The 17,206-nt window shown below is 60.7% G+C and overlaps 1 protein-coding gene across 4 annotated transcripts in view; it reads right to left on the bottom strand.

Moving 5' to 3' along the window:
* The window catches only part of PRR5 (proline rich 5), a 53,070-nt gene that overhangs the window by 18,388 nt on the left and 17,476 nt on the right, over positions 1-17,206 (bottom strand). For 3 of the 4 annotated variants that reach the window (XM_070790564.1, XM_070790563.1, XM_070790562.1), the window contains exon 2: positions 7,828-7,950. In XM_070790564.1, coding sequence (XP_070646665.1) covers positions 7,828-7,940 — 113 coding nt within the window. In that variant the 5' untranslated portion in view covers positions 7,941-7,950. Of the gene's footprint in view, positions 1-7,827; positions 8,257-17,206 lie in introns of those variants that run through there. The other variant, XM_019961948.2, reaches the window with a different exon arrangement.

Below are 17,206 nucleotides of genomic sequence, written 5' to 3'. Positions count from 1 at the left end.
CACCTGCCTCCACCCAGGGCCCTGCAGATACAGCCTAAAGCCTGAATGTGGCATTCAAGGCTCGTCTGGAATGGTTCCTCCCCACCAGGCAGAGTACTGCTGCCATACCTTAGGGTCTTTGTATCCATTTCTCCTAAGGGGGTGGGTGGGGGTGGGGTGGTCCTCATGCTATCTACTAGGCAAGTAACTATTCACGCTGGAGCTTTGGCTCAGAGGCCACCGCCTCCAAGAAGCCCTCCTGACTTCCTCCCTTTCCCTCACCTCCTGGCACTTTGCCATTTACTTCCACATTAGTTCCTGCCACCGGCCATAAGCTCCCAAGGGTGAGAACCAGGTCTGGTGGCTCCACCGCCCTCCACTTAGGACCCGGTTGCTGCTGTAAAGCTCAGCACCATAGATTGCTTCTCAGTGTTTAGGGACAGCCGGACACCGGTTGCTGTGCATGTGTATCACGGAGTAGGCGGCGGCCACCAAGCTCCCAGAGCCCTTGTCTGTTCTCCCCAGGCCCACCGTTCCTAGTAACGTGGACTAGGACGTTCCTAGTTCCTAACGTTCCTAGTAAAGTGTCCACCCACTTTGCAGATGAGGAAACTGAGGTTCAGAGGGGCCAGGTTCCAGGAGGCCACCAAGCGCACCCAGCGCTGCCCTTACTTTCTGTGGAGCCAGCAGTGGGCAGGGCTGCCAGCTTGCACCCTGGAAGAGGCAGAGCAGGGGCAGGGCCCACACACCCTGGGTGGGTGACGGCAGCTCTGAGCAGTGCAGGGACATGCCTGGGGACCAGGCCAGGTGCCTCGTCCCCTGACCTGCCGCCCGACCACCCCGGGGCCTGCTGCTGGAATGCTGCTTATTCCTGTGGCCAGGGCCACACGCCCTCCCACTTGCTTCCTGCCTGAGAAATGGGGGTCACAAGCGTGCCTGCCCCTAGGCTGCCGGGAGGATGAAAGCCTGGCCAGGCCCGAGCCTCAGTGTGGTCCCAGCTGGGATCACGCTCGCCTCCGTCAGGAGGCCTGTGTGGACCCGGCCTATAGCTCTGACACAGTCAGGCTGTTCCCCATTTACAGGCTAAAAAAAGTAAGAGTCTGTTGGGAAGTCAAACGGCCACAGGAAGCCGGACTGCAGCTGCCACCCTGAAATCCGAACAGCCGGGGACTCACGCCCGGTGGGGCTGTGGGGGGTCAGCCCCTCCCAGTCCTGCCGGGGGCGGGAGCCCAGGGCACTGGCATGCGGGGCCCCATGGGGCCTGGCCACTGCGGAGGCTCAGAGGGGCCCGGCTGAGTCTTCCCTGCGGCCCAGGCCTCCGTCAGGCTGAGGGACGGCCTGCGGGAAGGCCTCATCAGCCTCCCGGGCCTGGTCCTGCTGTTCTCAGCAGCCTCTCCAAATCCTTCCTCCTCCTCCAGTGAGCGTTCTGGAGGAACCCCAGCCCGCTCTGGTCCGCTGCCCAAAGGCCACCCTAACCATGTGGCTTTGGACGGGAAGACCGGCTCTTGGGAGAAGCCTTCTGGAGGCCCTTGGGGGTCCAGCACCCACTGGGTCACCTGCACCGCCCCCCGCCCTGCCTCAGGCCTTCGTCCTTGCTGTCCTCTCTCCTGCAGGCTCACCATGAAGTCAGGACCCTCTCCCCTCCCACCTGTGTGGGGAGTGTATTTGACCCTATCTTCTTCTGCAAGAGGAGAGGTCTGTCTCGATTATTGCCTGCTTCTCGCAGCCCAGGCCTCACACCACTCTACGTGTATGCAGAGCCCTGCCCAGCCCTGGGGTCCCCCTTGAGTTCCCCAGCCATCCTGGCCTCCTGCTTTGTGGACCCCGATCGTGCCCTGCCCATCTCCAGCCCCCATGCTGGTCTCAGTTTGCACCCCAGCTCTGGGCTCCCTGGCTGCACACCTCTGCCAAGACTGGACCATTCGTGCCTCAGTTTCCCCATCTGTACAATGGGACTCATATAATCACAGCCGCTGTAGGAGACACTGGGGAACAGATAGCGCCCTGTGGGGTTACGTGTGTCACACATCATCAGAGTTGACTGTGGGGGTGGGGGGGCAGAGGGTGCCCCTAGAAGCATCCACCATGGCTCTACCATCTGCCCTGGGTTTTTCTCCATCTCCTTCTAACCATGGCATGAGGTGGGGACTATGACAGTCCAAGCTGCAGAAGGAAACGGTGAGGCTCAGAGCAGCCAGGGCACGCCCAGTGTCATACAACTTGATGCCTGGTGGGGCCAGAAGGAAGCCTGGGGCCCACCGTCCTCCCACCCCATGTGGCTGCTCCAAATAGGGGTGGCGGCCAGGCAAGGTCTCTGCAGCTGATGTTCCACGCTGTTTCTAAAGTTTTGAGTTGGGTCAAGAATAAAGCCCTGCTGGGATAGAGAGGAGACCGGGGGTAGTGGGATGGTAGTGGAGAGGCAAGGCCCTTGTGGGTCTCCTCCCTTCAAAGAGAAGTGAAACCCCAGCCCATGGCCTCCCTGAGCAAGGCAGGCAGGCCCAGCCGGGACACGGGCAGTGGCCCAGTGGAAACCGCAGGCACCCAGGGGCCCGAGTAGAGACCGACCCGTCACCTCCTCTTGCAGGGAGGCCCTCTCCAGACCTCCCGCCCACCTAGGGAGACAGGATGGCAGGAACCAGTCTCAGCACCTGTCACCCGAGCACAGGGCGAGGAGAGAAGCCTGAACCCCTGGGTGAGGCTCCACGGCCCCCACGATGGGGCCCAGACCTGCTGCCCTCAGGGCTGGCCAGGGTCCCCGTGCTCAGGCTAGGGGAGGAAGGGCTGACTGTGGGGCTCTGGGGGGACCTGCCTTGGCTGCCCTGGCGTGGGCTTGTGCCGGTGTGGGGCCGCCAGCAGGTGGGACCCCAGCAGGGCAGGACCCCGGCCGCACCTCTCACTGTCACTCATCCGTCCATGTAGGAAACTCTGGCAGAGAGTAAGCAGGCGACAAACCCTGGCAGGTCACACAACACATCTCTAGGGACTCCTGGGAAGGCTGGGGCCAAGGGCGAGGCCTGGAGGCGCAGGCCTGCCCCTTCATGGGCCCTGCTCTGCTCTGGACCTGCCTCTGGAGCCTCAGGAAACAAGCGAGGAGTGCAGGCCTCCGCCAGGTGCGCCCTCACCCTCTTAACTGCCTGGTGCCTCAGACTGAGTATGTGGGAGCGGCGGGGATGCCAAGCACAGGCCCCCACTGGCCTCCCCTTCCCGCTCCCAAATACCAGTCACCCTAGAGGTTTTAGCCAGCCTCCTTCGGCCACCCAGAGACCCCCATGAAGTGGTGGCAGGAGCTCTGGACTTAGAACTGGACAGGTCCCCTCACCTCCAAGTTCTCATCTGCAAGGTGGGGGCAGGAGTCCCACCTTGCAGGCTGCTGCAGGGAAGGAAGGCAGCCTCTTCCACGCCCAGGGTTGGGACAGGGGCCAATACCAGTTGGGGGTGGGCCGCATCGGAGGCATGCGGCATTCAGGGCCCAGGAGGAGAGCCGGGCACAGGATGCTCTGCACTCCCCGGCCCCCGCCTCACCCCTCCAGGACCAGGGATGGGTGGATGAGCAGGGCGGGCTGCAGCCTCTGGGCTCTCACCGCCAACCCCCGCCCGGCCTGGCCCCAGTGGACATGAGCCCTGGGCTGTGGCTCCAAGTCGGACCAGGGTTCAGACCCAGCGTTAGCAGGGGCTCTTGGTCAAGGCCCTTTCCTTCTCTGGCCTCGGTTTCTCTGAAGACCACCATCGCAGCCTTAGAGACGGGTCTGCAGGAGCAAGAGGACCCCGCCACTGCATTGCATGGGCTCCCACAGCCGGAAGACAGGCAGGCGCCTGGCTCAGGCATTCAGGCGAGGAGTAGTGCTCCCTAATGGTCTATATCCTGTGGCCCAAATGCAAGACTCAGGCCAGGGTTTGGGGGGCTCTGCCTGTCCCCCAGCTGGCCCCTGAGCTCAGGCACATGACCTTTGTGCAGCTCGACGCCCCGCACACACAGAAGGGTCCAGACCGAGCGAGGTGCTAACTGGGGCCAGCACAAGGACAGGGACATAGCATGCCACCTCCGAGCCCCTGGGGAGGGGACCAGGGGCTGTGTGTGGGGCCAACAGGTGAGGCATCCAGCCCTCTGCAGGGCCAGCCCTGGGCCGGGCGCGGGGCACAACCCGCCCCGGAAAGCAGCCGCAGGGGCTTAGGAAACAGCTGCCGACGGTTCTGCTCTAGTTTCTGGTTCGTTGAATACGGCCCGGTGGGCCAGCCCTGCACCCAGAGCTCCTCTGTGCACCCACGGGAGAAGGGAGCACAGTCCCCCACCGCGTGTGGCCAGTGTTCACACTCCCCGGTGGTTGTGTTCTTCCCAGCACTGACTACCACCCGCTCGGGCCTCGTGGATTTCCTGCGGCCCCGTTTACCTCCTGACCCCCTTCCTCGACTCCCGATTCCATGCCTGGGGCTGGGACAGGGCCAGTGGGTGAACGAATGGACAAAGGAAGGAACGGCCAGGTGACACGTGGATGCCGCCGTCATGGGCACATGCTCTGTGTTTTGTCCCACGTCCAGATGAGGGAGCAGAGAGAGGCCCAGGGAAGTCAAGAGGACCGGGCCAGGTCACTGCAGTGGGTCTCCGAGAAATTCATGTCTTCCCAATGCCATAGATCTTATTTGTAAACAGAGTCTTTGCAGACGTAATTAGTAAAGGACTCTGAGACAAAACCAGTCTGGATTTAGGTTGGGCGCTACGTCCTACGAGTGGTGTAAGAGGGAAGAGAGGGAAGTTTCGGCACAGAGACACAGAGGACAAGACCCGGTGGAGGCAGACACAGAGAACGGAGCGGCATGGCCAGAGGCCAAGGAGCCACAGGGACCTGTAAGAGGCAGGGACACTCTCCCCTGCAGCCTCCGGAGGGAGCGAGGCCCCGCGGACACCTGATTTTGGACTCCTGCTCTCCAGACTGGGAGAGAAGGACTTTCTGTTGTTTTGAGCCACCAGTTCAGTTCAGTTGCTCAGTCGTGTCCGACTCTTTGCGACCCCATGAATTGCAGCACGCCGGGCCTCCCTATCCATCACCAACTCCCAGAGTTCACTCAAACTCATGTCCATCGGGTCGGTGATGCCATCCAGCCATCTCATCCTCTGTCGTCCCCTTCTCCTTCTGCCCCCAATCCCTCCCAGCATCAGGGTCTTTTCCAATGAGTCAACTCTTCGCATGAGGTGGCCAAAGTACTGGAGTTTCAGCTTTAGCATCAGTCCTTCCAAAGAAATCCCAGGGCTGATCTCCTTCAGAATGGACTGGTTGGATCTCCTTGCAGTCCAAGGGACTCTCAAGAGTCTTCTTCAACACCACAGTTCAAAAGCATCAATTCTTCGGCGCTCAGCCTTCTTCACAGTCCACCTCTCACATCCATACATGACCACAGGAAAAACCAGAGCCTTGACTAGATGGACCAAGTTTGTGCCAATTGTTTTACAGTTGCCCTGGGAAACTAACACGGCCACGAAGAAAAAAGCGGTTCACTTTGGACTCAAAATGAGGCGTCCACAGCTCAGCAAGGCAGGCCCCGCACTGCCCCATGCCCCGAGGCTGTTGTCCTGGGGATACTGCAAGGAGGCGGGTGGGCCAGCAGGCAGCCAGAAGAGGCTCAGGCCCCCGGTGATACCTGTGGAGCTCCGGTGGGGAAGACCCTGCCCCTCCCTGACTCAGGGCTCTCTCTGCCAGGGGGAGGACAGCAGGCGCTGTGCTCTGCGGCGTCAGCATGGGCAGGCCTCCTGGTCCTCTCGTTCTTCCCCTCTAAATGGGGGTGCGGGGTGGTAATTGTATCTCCCTCCCCGAGTTATGGTGGCAGCAGGCAAAGTGAGCCAGGGGCCCCTCGCAGGGGTCGAGCCGCAGGAGTGTGGCAGGGCAGGTTGAGCTGCAACGGATCCAAGGCTAGGTGGCTAGGAGCCTGGGGGGAGCTGGCTGCCAGCCGGGTCACACCCTACAGTCCGCCAGGGACAGGGCACAGAACGGCTCTGAGGTCCTAAAGTTCCTTTAGGTTAAAACAAAAAACAGTGGGGGTGCCCATGTGGCCTCTCCCTACAGGCACCCCCCTGGGCTCCAGAAGACTCAGAGCCGATCCTAGGGTGCCCCCACCTCTGCCTGGAGACCCCTGAGTAGCGCTGAGCACTGCAGGAGAAAGCTGCTGTTGGTGAAAGCTCAGGAACCAGTAGACTTCTAGCACGCACGTGTGCTCAGCTGCTCTAGTTGTGGTGGACTCTCCGTGACCCCGCGGACGGGAGCCAGGCTCCTCTGTCCATGGGATTCTCCGGGCAAGAATGCTGGAGCGGGTAGCCACTCCCTTCTCCAGGCGATCTTCCCGACTGAGGGACTGAAGCCGTGTCTCGGGTCTCCTGCTCTGCCAGGCGGGTTCTTTATCAGCAGTGCCACCTGGGAACCCGTGAGAGGCCCTCCCAAAACCTATCCCGACAAGGCCCACCCTGACATGTCCCCAGCATGAATTTGAGCTTGAGTCGTGAGTTACCAAACACCTATTAGGTGCTAGACACATGCTGAGGGCTTGAATACAGATCTTCACCTTTAATCCCTACAACAGCCTGGAGGTGGGCATTTTAAAGGACAAGGAAATTGAGGACCAGGGAGGCTCAGTGACTCTCTCAAGCAGGGAAGAGGCAGACCTGGAATGTGAACTAACTCTGTCTGTCTCCTCGGGCTGGATCAGGGCAGAGACAAGGAGGGGGACTGCTTTTCTCTCAGTGCTGCGGGTGGAGGAACTGCCTCTTCGGGCAGCACGTGGTCACTGGGCCCAGGAGATGCCCTGAGGGGAGTCCTTCTCTCCGTATCCCCACACCAGTCCCGTAAGAAGGAATGCTGACCCATGGGGAAACTGAGGCCGACTGGTCCCTAACTCTCAAGCCGTTCGCAACCTGGTAGAGGACAGAAGCGAAGGGCACAGAGGATGGTCTCAGGCTGGCAGCCCTGTGCTTCCCGCCACGCTCAGGAATAGGTGAGCGTCCACGCTGACAGTTGGTTTCCTGGTGGCCCAGACCACAGACGGTGGAGCATCTGGCAGGGCGTGTGCAGTGGTGGGGGCAGCTCACATCCACAGCCCCCCTGGACAGCCTGCGCCCCTCTCTTCTCTCCTCCCACTTTCCTTTTGGTGGAAATTCTGTTTTTGAATAGGGCTCCTGAGCAAACACGGTGGGAAATCCCACTAAACAAATCGTCTCTTTTTCCGGATTCCCCCAGCCTCGCTCTTTAAACAAAGCTGGTGGGGTGGGGGTGGGACTTCCCACGGCCCCTGCTAGTCTGGGAAGGACTCGCTGGGGGAGGGTCGTCTCAGGAATGCCAGGCAGCTGCTGCTGCTGCACCCCTGCTGACAGCTGGGAGGGCAGGGGCCCTCCCCCCGCGCTCAAGGGAAAGCCGGCCGCCCCGACTCCCGACCGAAGGGACCTAAACGCAGAAACAGGAAGCAGAGCAACCCATCGACTGCGCCCGCAAAGCTCATCTGCGAAATGGGATAAATACTTCCTGCTCTATTTACCTCCCAGGTTGCCAACAGCAGGGGCGAGGGGCGAAGACGTGGGAAGACCCCGGGAGGAAGGCAGGCTTGCGGGATCCAGGCCCACCCCGTCACCCACCAGCTGCGGGGTGGGGTAGGGGTGCCCCTGGCGCCAGCCCCGGGCCCGCGGTCTCGTCCCTCCGTTCTAGAAACACGTCGCACTAAACTTCCCTCCCCGCCCGCGTAACTCCGGCGGAGCGAGTTCTCCGCAACCCGGGAGGCGCAGAGCTGCCCCCGGGCACACTTCCTCGCCCCAGGCGCCCCCCGCCCCCGGCTCTGGGACCCGCGGGGCCGGCCGGGAGGGCGCGGCCTTACCTGTCCCAGGTGGCGTTGGCGCAGGCCCGGCGCTGCTGCGTGCCCCGCTCGTCCGCGGCGGTGGCGGCGGCCGGCTCTCTCTTGCCCAGGTCACTGAGGCTGGGCGAACTCATGAACTTCAACCTGCGGAGAGTCCTCATGGTGACCTCCTCTGGCGGCGGGCTCCGCGCCCACGCGCGCTCCGCGCCGCGCCCTGCGCCACGCCGCGCCGCGGGCCCCAGCCGGCGCTGCGCCCTCTACGAGGAAACTTGGGCGAAAGCAGGAAGCCGGGCGGCCCTCCCGGGGCCCGCCCCGGCCCCGCGCCTCCGCCCCGGGCCCCACGCCGGCCGCCGCGCCGGGTTAATCATTGCTCCGAACGGCCGCGGCGCGCAGCGCCCGGAGCTCGGCGGATACCGCGCGGACCCGGCGCAAAAAGGGCCCGGGGGCGGGGCAGGACTGAGGGGGCGGGGTGCAGGGCCGGGGCGGGGCGTAGGCGTGGCCTCCGGAGAGGGCGTGTACAGAGGCGGGGCCTAGAGCTGGGGGCGGGGCCTCCACAGAGGGCGTGTGCAGAGGCGGGGCCACGAGCTGGGGGTGGGGCCGGCTCCTCCAAGGCAGCCTTAGCGGCCCTCCTGGGGTCGCGCTCTGGGTTCCCTCTATTCTTCCAAGGGCCACGAGTGCCCACCAGAAAACAACACGCACGACTGCACAATCCGACCCCAATCGCCCACCCCGCGACAGGCCCTGCGGCCCCACCCCGACGGTGCTCTGCTTCGTGCCCGGTCCCGGACCCCTGCTGCAGTTGTTGTGCCAAGTGCCCCCTACCTCGCCATCCCTCCCCACTAAAGGCTGCGCCCAGACAGATTTCTCAAGACCCCGCCATGTGGACACAGGCTCCTCCCTGGTTCTCATGAAGGCTAACTAGGTCGAGGTCTTCAGCCTGTTTTGCAGTTGAGAAAACCAAGGCTCAGAAGGTGAAAGAACCTGCCCAACGCCTTACAATGAACAAACGGTTTGGGATGCCCATGGGGCTCCCTGGCCCTTGCCCTCTCCATCAGACAGGGCAAGACAGTGTCTCTCCCCTCCTGTGTTCCCACGGCCTTTCCCGAAGCAAGGCCTTTATCACCAGAGGCCTGGCCTCACGTCTTCCTGTAAATGTCCCGCGTGCATCACTGGGGGAGAGGAGAAGCAGAGCCTGGAGTGCTCAGGCCCCCTCCCCCCAGTGCTGTACAGAAGATGGAACTGAGGCCCGGGGCCTCCCAGGCCCCCTATCCAGGCTCTCTGTATGAGATTACACCGCCCCCACCCCGACCCCCGTCAATGACAGAGCCAAAGCCCCTGCCGCCACCCCCCTCCCCCACCCCGCTGGTCTTGGTAATTCAGCCCGACACAGTGTAGGTCCACATTACCGTCCCCACTCAGAGACTGGAATCTGCACCTTCGCGTGGAGGAGGTGGTGATCGCAGGGGAGAGGTATGGCTCAATCCCCCGCCCCCTCAAGGCCGGGCCTCTTTCTGCTGAATGCCCCAGGTGGGATGATTTGCCAAGCCCAGGCTGAGTAACCAATGAGCGTCTTTTGTGGCTCCAGGCGTATGAGGTGTATTGACTGGGGAGGAGACACTGTCCAGGGAAAATCACCCAACGTTTCCCAAGCACGTACTGCACACCAGACATTACCCTCATCCTCGGGAGGCAGAGTCCTGCCCAGCAAGCCCCCTGACTCTGAGCTCAGAATCGAGGGGTCAGAGACCTCTGACTCCCCCAGAGTCCATCACCCCCAAGGCTGAGACCTGCATGACGCAGCGTGAACGACAGGCCAGGAAGGACGGTGGTTTCCACACCCTTGTAGAAACAACTGTGGACCCTGTCTGCTCCTTCCACCTCCACTGTCACCTCCCCAGCCCAGGACAACAGACACCTCCTGACTGGTCTGCCTGGGGCCACCCAGGTCACGGGAAAGCCTGTCCTCCAGGTGGCAACCAGGGTGACCCTTGGCATACCATGTGCCCTCCTGCGCTTGGAGGCCCTGCTGGTTCCCACCACCCTGGGGATCAAGGCCAGAGCCTGAAATTCTTGGGGGACCGTCCCGCCTCTCCTCGTTCCCGCTTCTGACTGCCTTCACCTTGGGTTAGGCTCAGGGGTTACCCTCTGGGCATCTGATGACTTTTCCATGCGATGCCTCAAGCCAGGCATCCAGGGGGTCCAGGACTGTGATGTAGTTCACCACTACATTCCTGAGCTCAGTACACAATAGGTATGCGGTAAATATTTGGTTAAATGGATGGATAAACATCTGTCTCACAGGTGGGAAGGGATTCAATGCATTGTAAATATTGCCACACTGAGGCTTTCCTGGTGGCTCAGTGGTAAGGAATGTGTCTGCCAACGTAGATCCCTGGTTTGGGAAGATTCCACATGCCTCGGAGCAACTAAGCCCCTGTGTCACAACTATTAAGCCTGTGCTCTAGAGCCGCGGAACCGCGACTTCTGAGCCCACGGGCCGCATCTACTGAAGCCCGCACACTCCACAGCGCGGCTCTGCAACAAGAGAAGCCACCACAGCGAGAAGCCTGTGCGTGCCACGAGAGAGGAGCCCCTGCTGGCAGCAACTGGAGAAGAGCCTGTGCAGCAGTGAAGACTCAGCAGTCAAATAAATGAATAAAATTATATATATAAAAGTTGCCACACTGGACAGAGGCAGAACCACCGTCACTGCCCCTGGTGTAAATGCAGCAGAGAACCGCCAGGATCCGTCCACATCCCCGTGGACAGGATGAAGGGCGGGTTCCCTCGCTGGAGGGAGGCTCTCGGGCGAGGGCACTGCTTTGTGTGCTTGGCGCACTCAGGTGGGAAGAACTCAGCCACAGGCAGGGCCTGGCTGGCACGAGGGGCCAGCTCAGTGCAGAGGGAGGCTGGACTGTTCTGGATGTGGGTGGTAAGGGCAGTCCAAGGAGCGGGGCAGGAGTGGGGCTAGAAGAGGAGGGGCTGGGAGAAGTGGCCAGCCAGAAATGCCAGAGGTGGGGCTGGCAGTGCTGGGGGTGTAGAGGAGACCCAGGGGTCTTCTGTGTTTGGGCTGGTGATGGGCAGGGAGGGGCCCGGGGTGGGTGGGGGCTGGACAGACAGGGGAGCAGGCAGGCCCCAGGGCCGGAATCTGAGGCAGAGGCCGGGAGGCAAACCATCCCAGCCCCCAAAGCAGGGGGCAATGGGGAGGCCGAAAACCAAGTCCGGCCCCTAAACGTGTTCCGCACAGCTCGCGGTGTGGGGGAGAAAAACAAAAAACCAAAACTGCCCACAGCCAGGGTTTCACAATGGAGACACTGACACAGAAACCCTGATTTCTGGCTTCCCGGGAAATGTCAGATGACCTGGCCTCCTGGGCCTGCGGCCCCATGTGACCGCCGTGACTGGGATGCTGCCCCCACAGGCAGGCACAGGGTCTCCCGGTGCCCACCGGGCCCTCCACTGACTTATGGAGGCTTCTGCGCCAGGTAAGAGGTTGGGGACTGAGCAACCGTATGGCGGGGTGGGGCTGGGTTGGGCCCGTGTGTGCCTGGGACTCAGGGAAGGGAATGCCCTCCATTCAAGGGAATGGGAGACAGGGGTACCCATTCATGCACCCCCGAGGCTCCCAGAGTAACCTTGCTGCAAGAGCTGTGCCAGGCCTGATGGCATCAACCACATCCTCTCCTCCTTAAGGAGTCAAACTTCATCCCAGCCCCTCCCCAACCAGTGGGAGGTCAGTACCTGGTACAGGACCCTGGTCAATAAGGGGGACCCACAGGGCTTTTCTTTCTGTTGCGGGAGGGAGCCCTGGGCAGAACGGGGGTCCACTGGACCTGCCATCAAGTCAGGTGACCTCTAGGGTCTTGGTCTGCCCATCGGTAAGATGGATGGGGTTGAGGGACATGGGAATGAGACCCCATAAAACCCTTCTGCAAGGAGATCAAACCAGTGAGTCCTAAAGGAAATCAATCCTAACTATTCATTAGGACTGATACTGAAGCTACAATACCTTGGCCACCTGATGTGAAGAGCTGACTCATTGAAAAAGAACCTAAGGCTAGGAGGGATTGGGGGCAGGAGGAGAAGGGGACAACAGAGGATGAGATGGTTGGATGGCATCACCGACTCAATGGACATGAGTCTGAGCTAGCTCCACGAGACGGTGAAGGACAGGGAAGCCTGGCGTGCTGCAGTCCACAGAGCAGCAAAGAGTCAGACACGACTGAGCGACTGAACAACAACAAAGCCCTCAGGGGCCACGTGCTCCCTGTAGCTGTGGCAGGAGCTGGTGATCCAGGTGTCTTTGATCCTTGAGGTATGACTGTGCTGAGGGGCTGGTCCGGAGGTTTTGTCTTCACGGTCAAGGTGCGAGGACTGGCAATGACCTTTAGGATGGGCTCAAAGCACTGGGTCTTGGCGTCAGAAAGGCCTCCAGGGCTGGGAACTCCAGCCAGGATCTTCGGGGGTGAGGCCTGGGGTTGCTCGGAAGTATCTCAGGGACTCTGCAAACCCCTGGGCATGGCTCAGTCCTGTGCCCACCACACAGATGGACAGCCTGACGCCTGGGAGCAGGATGGATGGCAGGAAGTCTGTGCGGCCCTGGAACCCAGGCCTCCAGCCTTCTAGGCCACCAGGGGTAGGATAGGAGCAGGCAAGAGGCAGCCGCCAGCTCTGTGGACCTCTTGCTGGCGCTGACCTCAGCCAGCTGCACCCTGCCCGCTCGGAGGGGCACTTCCGCCCCCTGGTGGCAAAGGCTGGTGCTCCCCACAGCAGGCTGGGACTGTCCCTCCAGTTTGCTGGGGAATCCCACCGGCCAGCACTCTGCACCCTGGGGGCCTGGACAGCTGGGAGGGGCCTCACCCAGGCATAGAGAACCCTGAGGGGAATGCCTGGCGCGTGTCTCCTTTCTCTGAGATGGGCAAGACCCCCATGCTGAGGGGAGGTGGGACGAGACCATTCACACGGTCGTGCGATGCACGCCAAAGGGTGGCTTACTGCTGGCTGTGACAGTTGCAGAAAGAGACTGGAGTCAGGGCTGAGCCCCCATCACCCACGGTGACGCCAGCATCACTTGGCGATTAGACTGGTCATCTCCGAAGGCTTTGCAATGTGATGGTTCTCAGCGACTGTCCCAAGGCTGGACAACCAGTCCTCAGGCTGGATGGGCACCAGGCCATCAGAAGCAGCATGTACTATATAGTTCATGAGTGGGGGGACTTTCAGAGGTGCCCCTGTGCCCAGCCTGGGGTGGGGGCACCACGACCAGAGGTGGGTGGGTCCTGCCCTCAAGGTTGTTGTTGGGTCACTAAGTCATGTCCCACTCTTTGCGACTCCATGGACTGCAGCATGCCAGACTCCCCTTCACTATCTCCTGGAGTTTGCTCAAATTCGTGTTCATTGAATCGGTGATGCGATCCAACATCTCAGCCTGTGCCGCCTGCTTCTCCTTTTGCCTTCAGTCTTCAGACTTGGGAGCTTTTCTCTCTGGCTTCACTGTTGTCGCTGTTCAATTGCTCAGTTGTGTCCGATTCTTTGCGAACCCACGGACTGCAGCACTCCAGGCTTTCCTGTAATTCAGCATCTCCCAGAATTTCCTCAAACTCATGTCCACTGAGTCGGTGATGCCATCCAACCATCTCATCCTCTGTCGCCCTCTTCTCCTCCCGCCTTCAATCTTTCCCAGCATCAGAGTCTTTTCCAATGAGTCGGCTCTTCACATCAGGTGGCCGAAGTATTGGAGCTTCAGCTTCAGTCCTTCCGATGAATATTAAGGGTTGGTTTCCTTTAGGATGGAGTGATTTGATCTCCTTGCAGTCCAAGATGCTCCAGGGAAAAGTGTCCCTTCTGGTGGTTTCAGAGTCAGTACCGACTATTATTACCCCGTTTCAGAGATGGAGACAGAGAAGGTGAGTGGGGGTGAGCTGCCTGCTTAAGCTGTCAGCTAAGAAGCGTGGGGGCAGGGATGCTGTGCTGCTAGGGGGACAAAGCCCACCTCCCCAGTGCTTTAAAAGCGCTGGAGACATTTATTGAGCACCTACTGCATGCCTGGCACTAGGCGCTGGGAACACAGCAGGGGACAAAAAAGCCAGGGTCTCTGCCGTCGGGGGAGCTCACCATCCCCTCCGAGCTCTGCCATCTGCCATCTCCTGACATGTTCACGGTCCCCTCGAGCCTTCTCTCTGCCAGCAGAGCTCCCGCCCCACCCCGCTGCCACCAGGACCCACCTGGAGCCCCCTTCCCCAGACTAGTGGCCTCTTCCCTCTGCTCTCAGAACCCTCCCCTCCTCCTTCTGGATCTGGATCCCAGGCCTGGAGTGGGGTGGGGGCGGGCGTTCTGACCAGGAGACGTCCCTGTTCTTAGATCCCCAAACGGCACCCACTAGAGGCTCTGTCAAGCCTCAGGTTCCCATCTTCAACAACTGGTTCCCCAGGTCTCTCCCGGGACAGTGTTGTGCAGCTCTTGTTGTTATTCAGTCACTCAGTCATGTCGAACTCTTTGCGACCCCAAGGACTGCAGTGCGCCAGGCTTCCCTGGCCTTCAGTATCTCTGGGAGTTTGCTCAAACTCTTGTCTGTTGAGTCGGCGATGCCATCCAACCATCTCATCCTCTGCCGCCCCCTTCTCCTTTTGCCCTCCATCTTTCCCAGCATCAGGGCCTTTTCCAATGAGTGGGCTCTTCGCATCAGGTGGCCAAAGTATCGGAGTTTTGGGTTTTTTGTGGAACCCTGATTCTGGTCTATAGATAGGTCCCTGGTGGTACAGTTAGGAGAGCAAAGCAGGAGAGATTCCAGGCTTCCCAGTCCTCCAAACTGGGTCTGCTGCCCACTCAGCCGCCTCCCCTGCAAGCCCCTATGCCCCCAAGTCTCGGGCTCCCCAGTGGAATGTCCCTCCCAGGGTGAGCGGGAGGATTGAATGAGCCTCCATAACTATAAGGAAGTCAGTTTCAGTCTGTGGCAATTGGTGAAGGCAGCCCTGAGACACCAGGGCATCGCCTTCTCCAGACAGAGCCTGCACCCTGGCCCACCCAGACCCCGGCTTTGACCTCTGCATCCGGGAAACCTCACAGCCAAATGTGGCAAGGTCGGGCCCCAACACCCAGCAAAGCGGAGACGCGTTCGTCCCCTACTCCCGGCTTGTCTAACAGGAGCACACAGACTCTAGGAGACAGGAGGTGACAGGTAACTTCTGGCCAAGGCATCGTGGCTTCTGAACGCCAACAAAGCAGGGGGCCGCTCTGCCTTTCTCAACCTGGATAAATGCAGCTCCGAGCCACATCCCCACTGTGTAGCCAGGTGGACCAGGGCCACGCCGGGCAGAGCTGGGTGGATTGGGCTTGATGTCCAGTTTTCTCTCCTCCCCAGGCACTTTCCTGGCCAGCAGCCTTTTCTTAGAAGAATCCTTGGAAAGAGTAAGGACTGCGCAGGCAACCGGAGCTCAGACTAATGATGGGAAGCCCAGGAGAGGAGCCTGGGATCGTGGACCAGGGTGGGGGGGGGTGGGGGCTCCAAAAGGGTCTCTTCACTTACTTCTTCCAGGAATGAATAGTTCCAGGGTGGTGAAGGTCAGTGGCGGGGGGAGAGCCTGTGTCCTTGACTTTGTAAATAAAGCCCACAGAGCCCAATGAGGAGGCAATGGCGGTGGGTCAGCTGGACTCTGCCGACTCTTAAGGCCTTGCTCCCAGGGGAGGGGGAATCCACCCCACCCACCATCCTCCTGCTTCTGCAGGGACGTGGCTCTGTCCACCAGGTGATACATTTAACGCAGGAGAAGCTGCTGCTGAGATTCGCTGGGAGGTGTGAAGGGGAGCCCCCCACCCTTCCAGCAACAGGGACCCCTTACTGAGGGCTGGCCCTGGCTGGGCTGGCCCACGGTCCCCAGCTGGGGACCTGATTCTCTGCCAGCAGAGTGGTCTGATTCCCCCACCACAGTGGACATGGAGGCCCCAGGTCCTGATGTCACCTGGCCAATCATAGGCCAGGATGGACGCTGGAGTCCCCATTCCAGTCCTGGCTTCCTTCATAATGGGCTGTGGACTGAACACTGGCCTGTTCCTGGGACAGGCTGGGACCCTCCTCACGCAAAGCCTGGGCAGGTAGCGCCCCTCCCCCACTGACCCCCGGCCCCTACTGTCCAGCTCCCCCCCTGCTGGATCAGCAAGCACAGGTCCGGCCCCTGCTCCTGGAACCTGCCCACCTCTGGGCCCTGAAGGCCTGAGGACTCCAGACTTCACCACCTCCCCTTCCCCTGACCTGGCCTCCTGGCCTCTCAGTCTACAGGACTCCACCCCACCGCTGGCCGATCGAGCCACTCTGCCACCCAGACATAACCTACCCATCGGCTCCGAGGCTTCCGCGGAGGCCCCAGCCTGCGGGATGAGCTCCAAATTTCCAGCGAGGTGGCCAAGACTCCTACAGACCACGGCCGCTGCTCCTCGGTCTCCACTGCAACTCCTACGAAGCCCCTCCAGGCCCCCTCCTGCAGCACCCCCCCCCCCCAACCCGCTAGGAGACAAAGCAACCACTGTTCCCAGTCTTTCTGCCCGCTTCCCACCTCCGGGCCTCTACCCAGCCTCTGCCCTAGGCCTGGGTGCCCCTGTCCCTTCCCTCCAACTCATCTCTTGTACAGTGATTATATTAATAGTAAAAGGCAGGAGAGGGCCGTGATTTGGAGTGTGGACTCTGGAGCCAGCCAGCCTGGGCTGGATGGTGGCTTTACCGGTTAACAGCTGACTGTCTTGAGCTGATCACCTCTCCTCTCTTTAACTGTGCCTTGGTTTCCTCATCTGTAAGACGAATCAGAAGAACACCTTCCCCCACAGGGATCCCAAGACTGTAAATGCATTCAATGATGTCAGAGGCTCAGGGTGGGCCTGGTGCACAGTAGGTGGTCATCAACATTAGCAGTCATCACCAGCTGGCCTCTTGCTCTCCATGCCCATTCCTCCAGTGTCCCCTGGATCCCAGGCCCCCAGGATCTTTCTCCCCTCAACCCAGCTCAGCCAACAATCCCCAGGCTGCCCCCCGCCTCTCCTTGTGAGGATCTCGGGACTGGGCCTGCCTCCTCCATCAGACGCCCCCCGAGACTGAGGCTCCTCCAGGCAGAGGAGCAAATGCCCAGCGGACACCGACGAAGACTTCCCTCTAGACCTAGCTTTAATCAGTCTCCTTGGAGCTCTCTGCTGGACGAAGGCTGACCTTGGGCTCCACTCGCTGTCCTTGCAGAATCCACTTTGAGCAAGAATTCTGAGTCAGTTTAGTGAAAAACCCCCACCCCTGCTATCTGAGCTCCCTGTGTCTCACCACTTGGCTGGCCTTCAGCTAGAATTCAGTGGAGTGGGTCAACAACAGTCCCCCTTCCCCCGATGTCTCCTCTTCCAGCTTTCCCATCCACTGACCCTCACC

Source organism: Bos indicus, chromosome 5 (assembly GCF_029378745.1).
Source record: "Bos indicus isolate NIAB-ARS_2022 breed Sahiwal x Tharparkar chromosome 5, NIAB-ARS_B.indTharparkar_mat_pri_1.0, whole genome shotgun sequence".
Taxonomy (NCBI): Eukaryota; Metazoa; Chordata; class Mammalia; order Artiodactyla; family Bovidae; genus Bos; species Bos indicus.
This window is presented reverse-complemented; position numbering and strand designations above follow the sequence as displayed.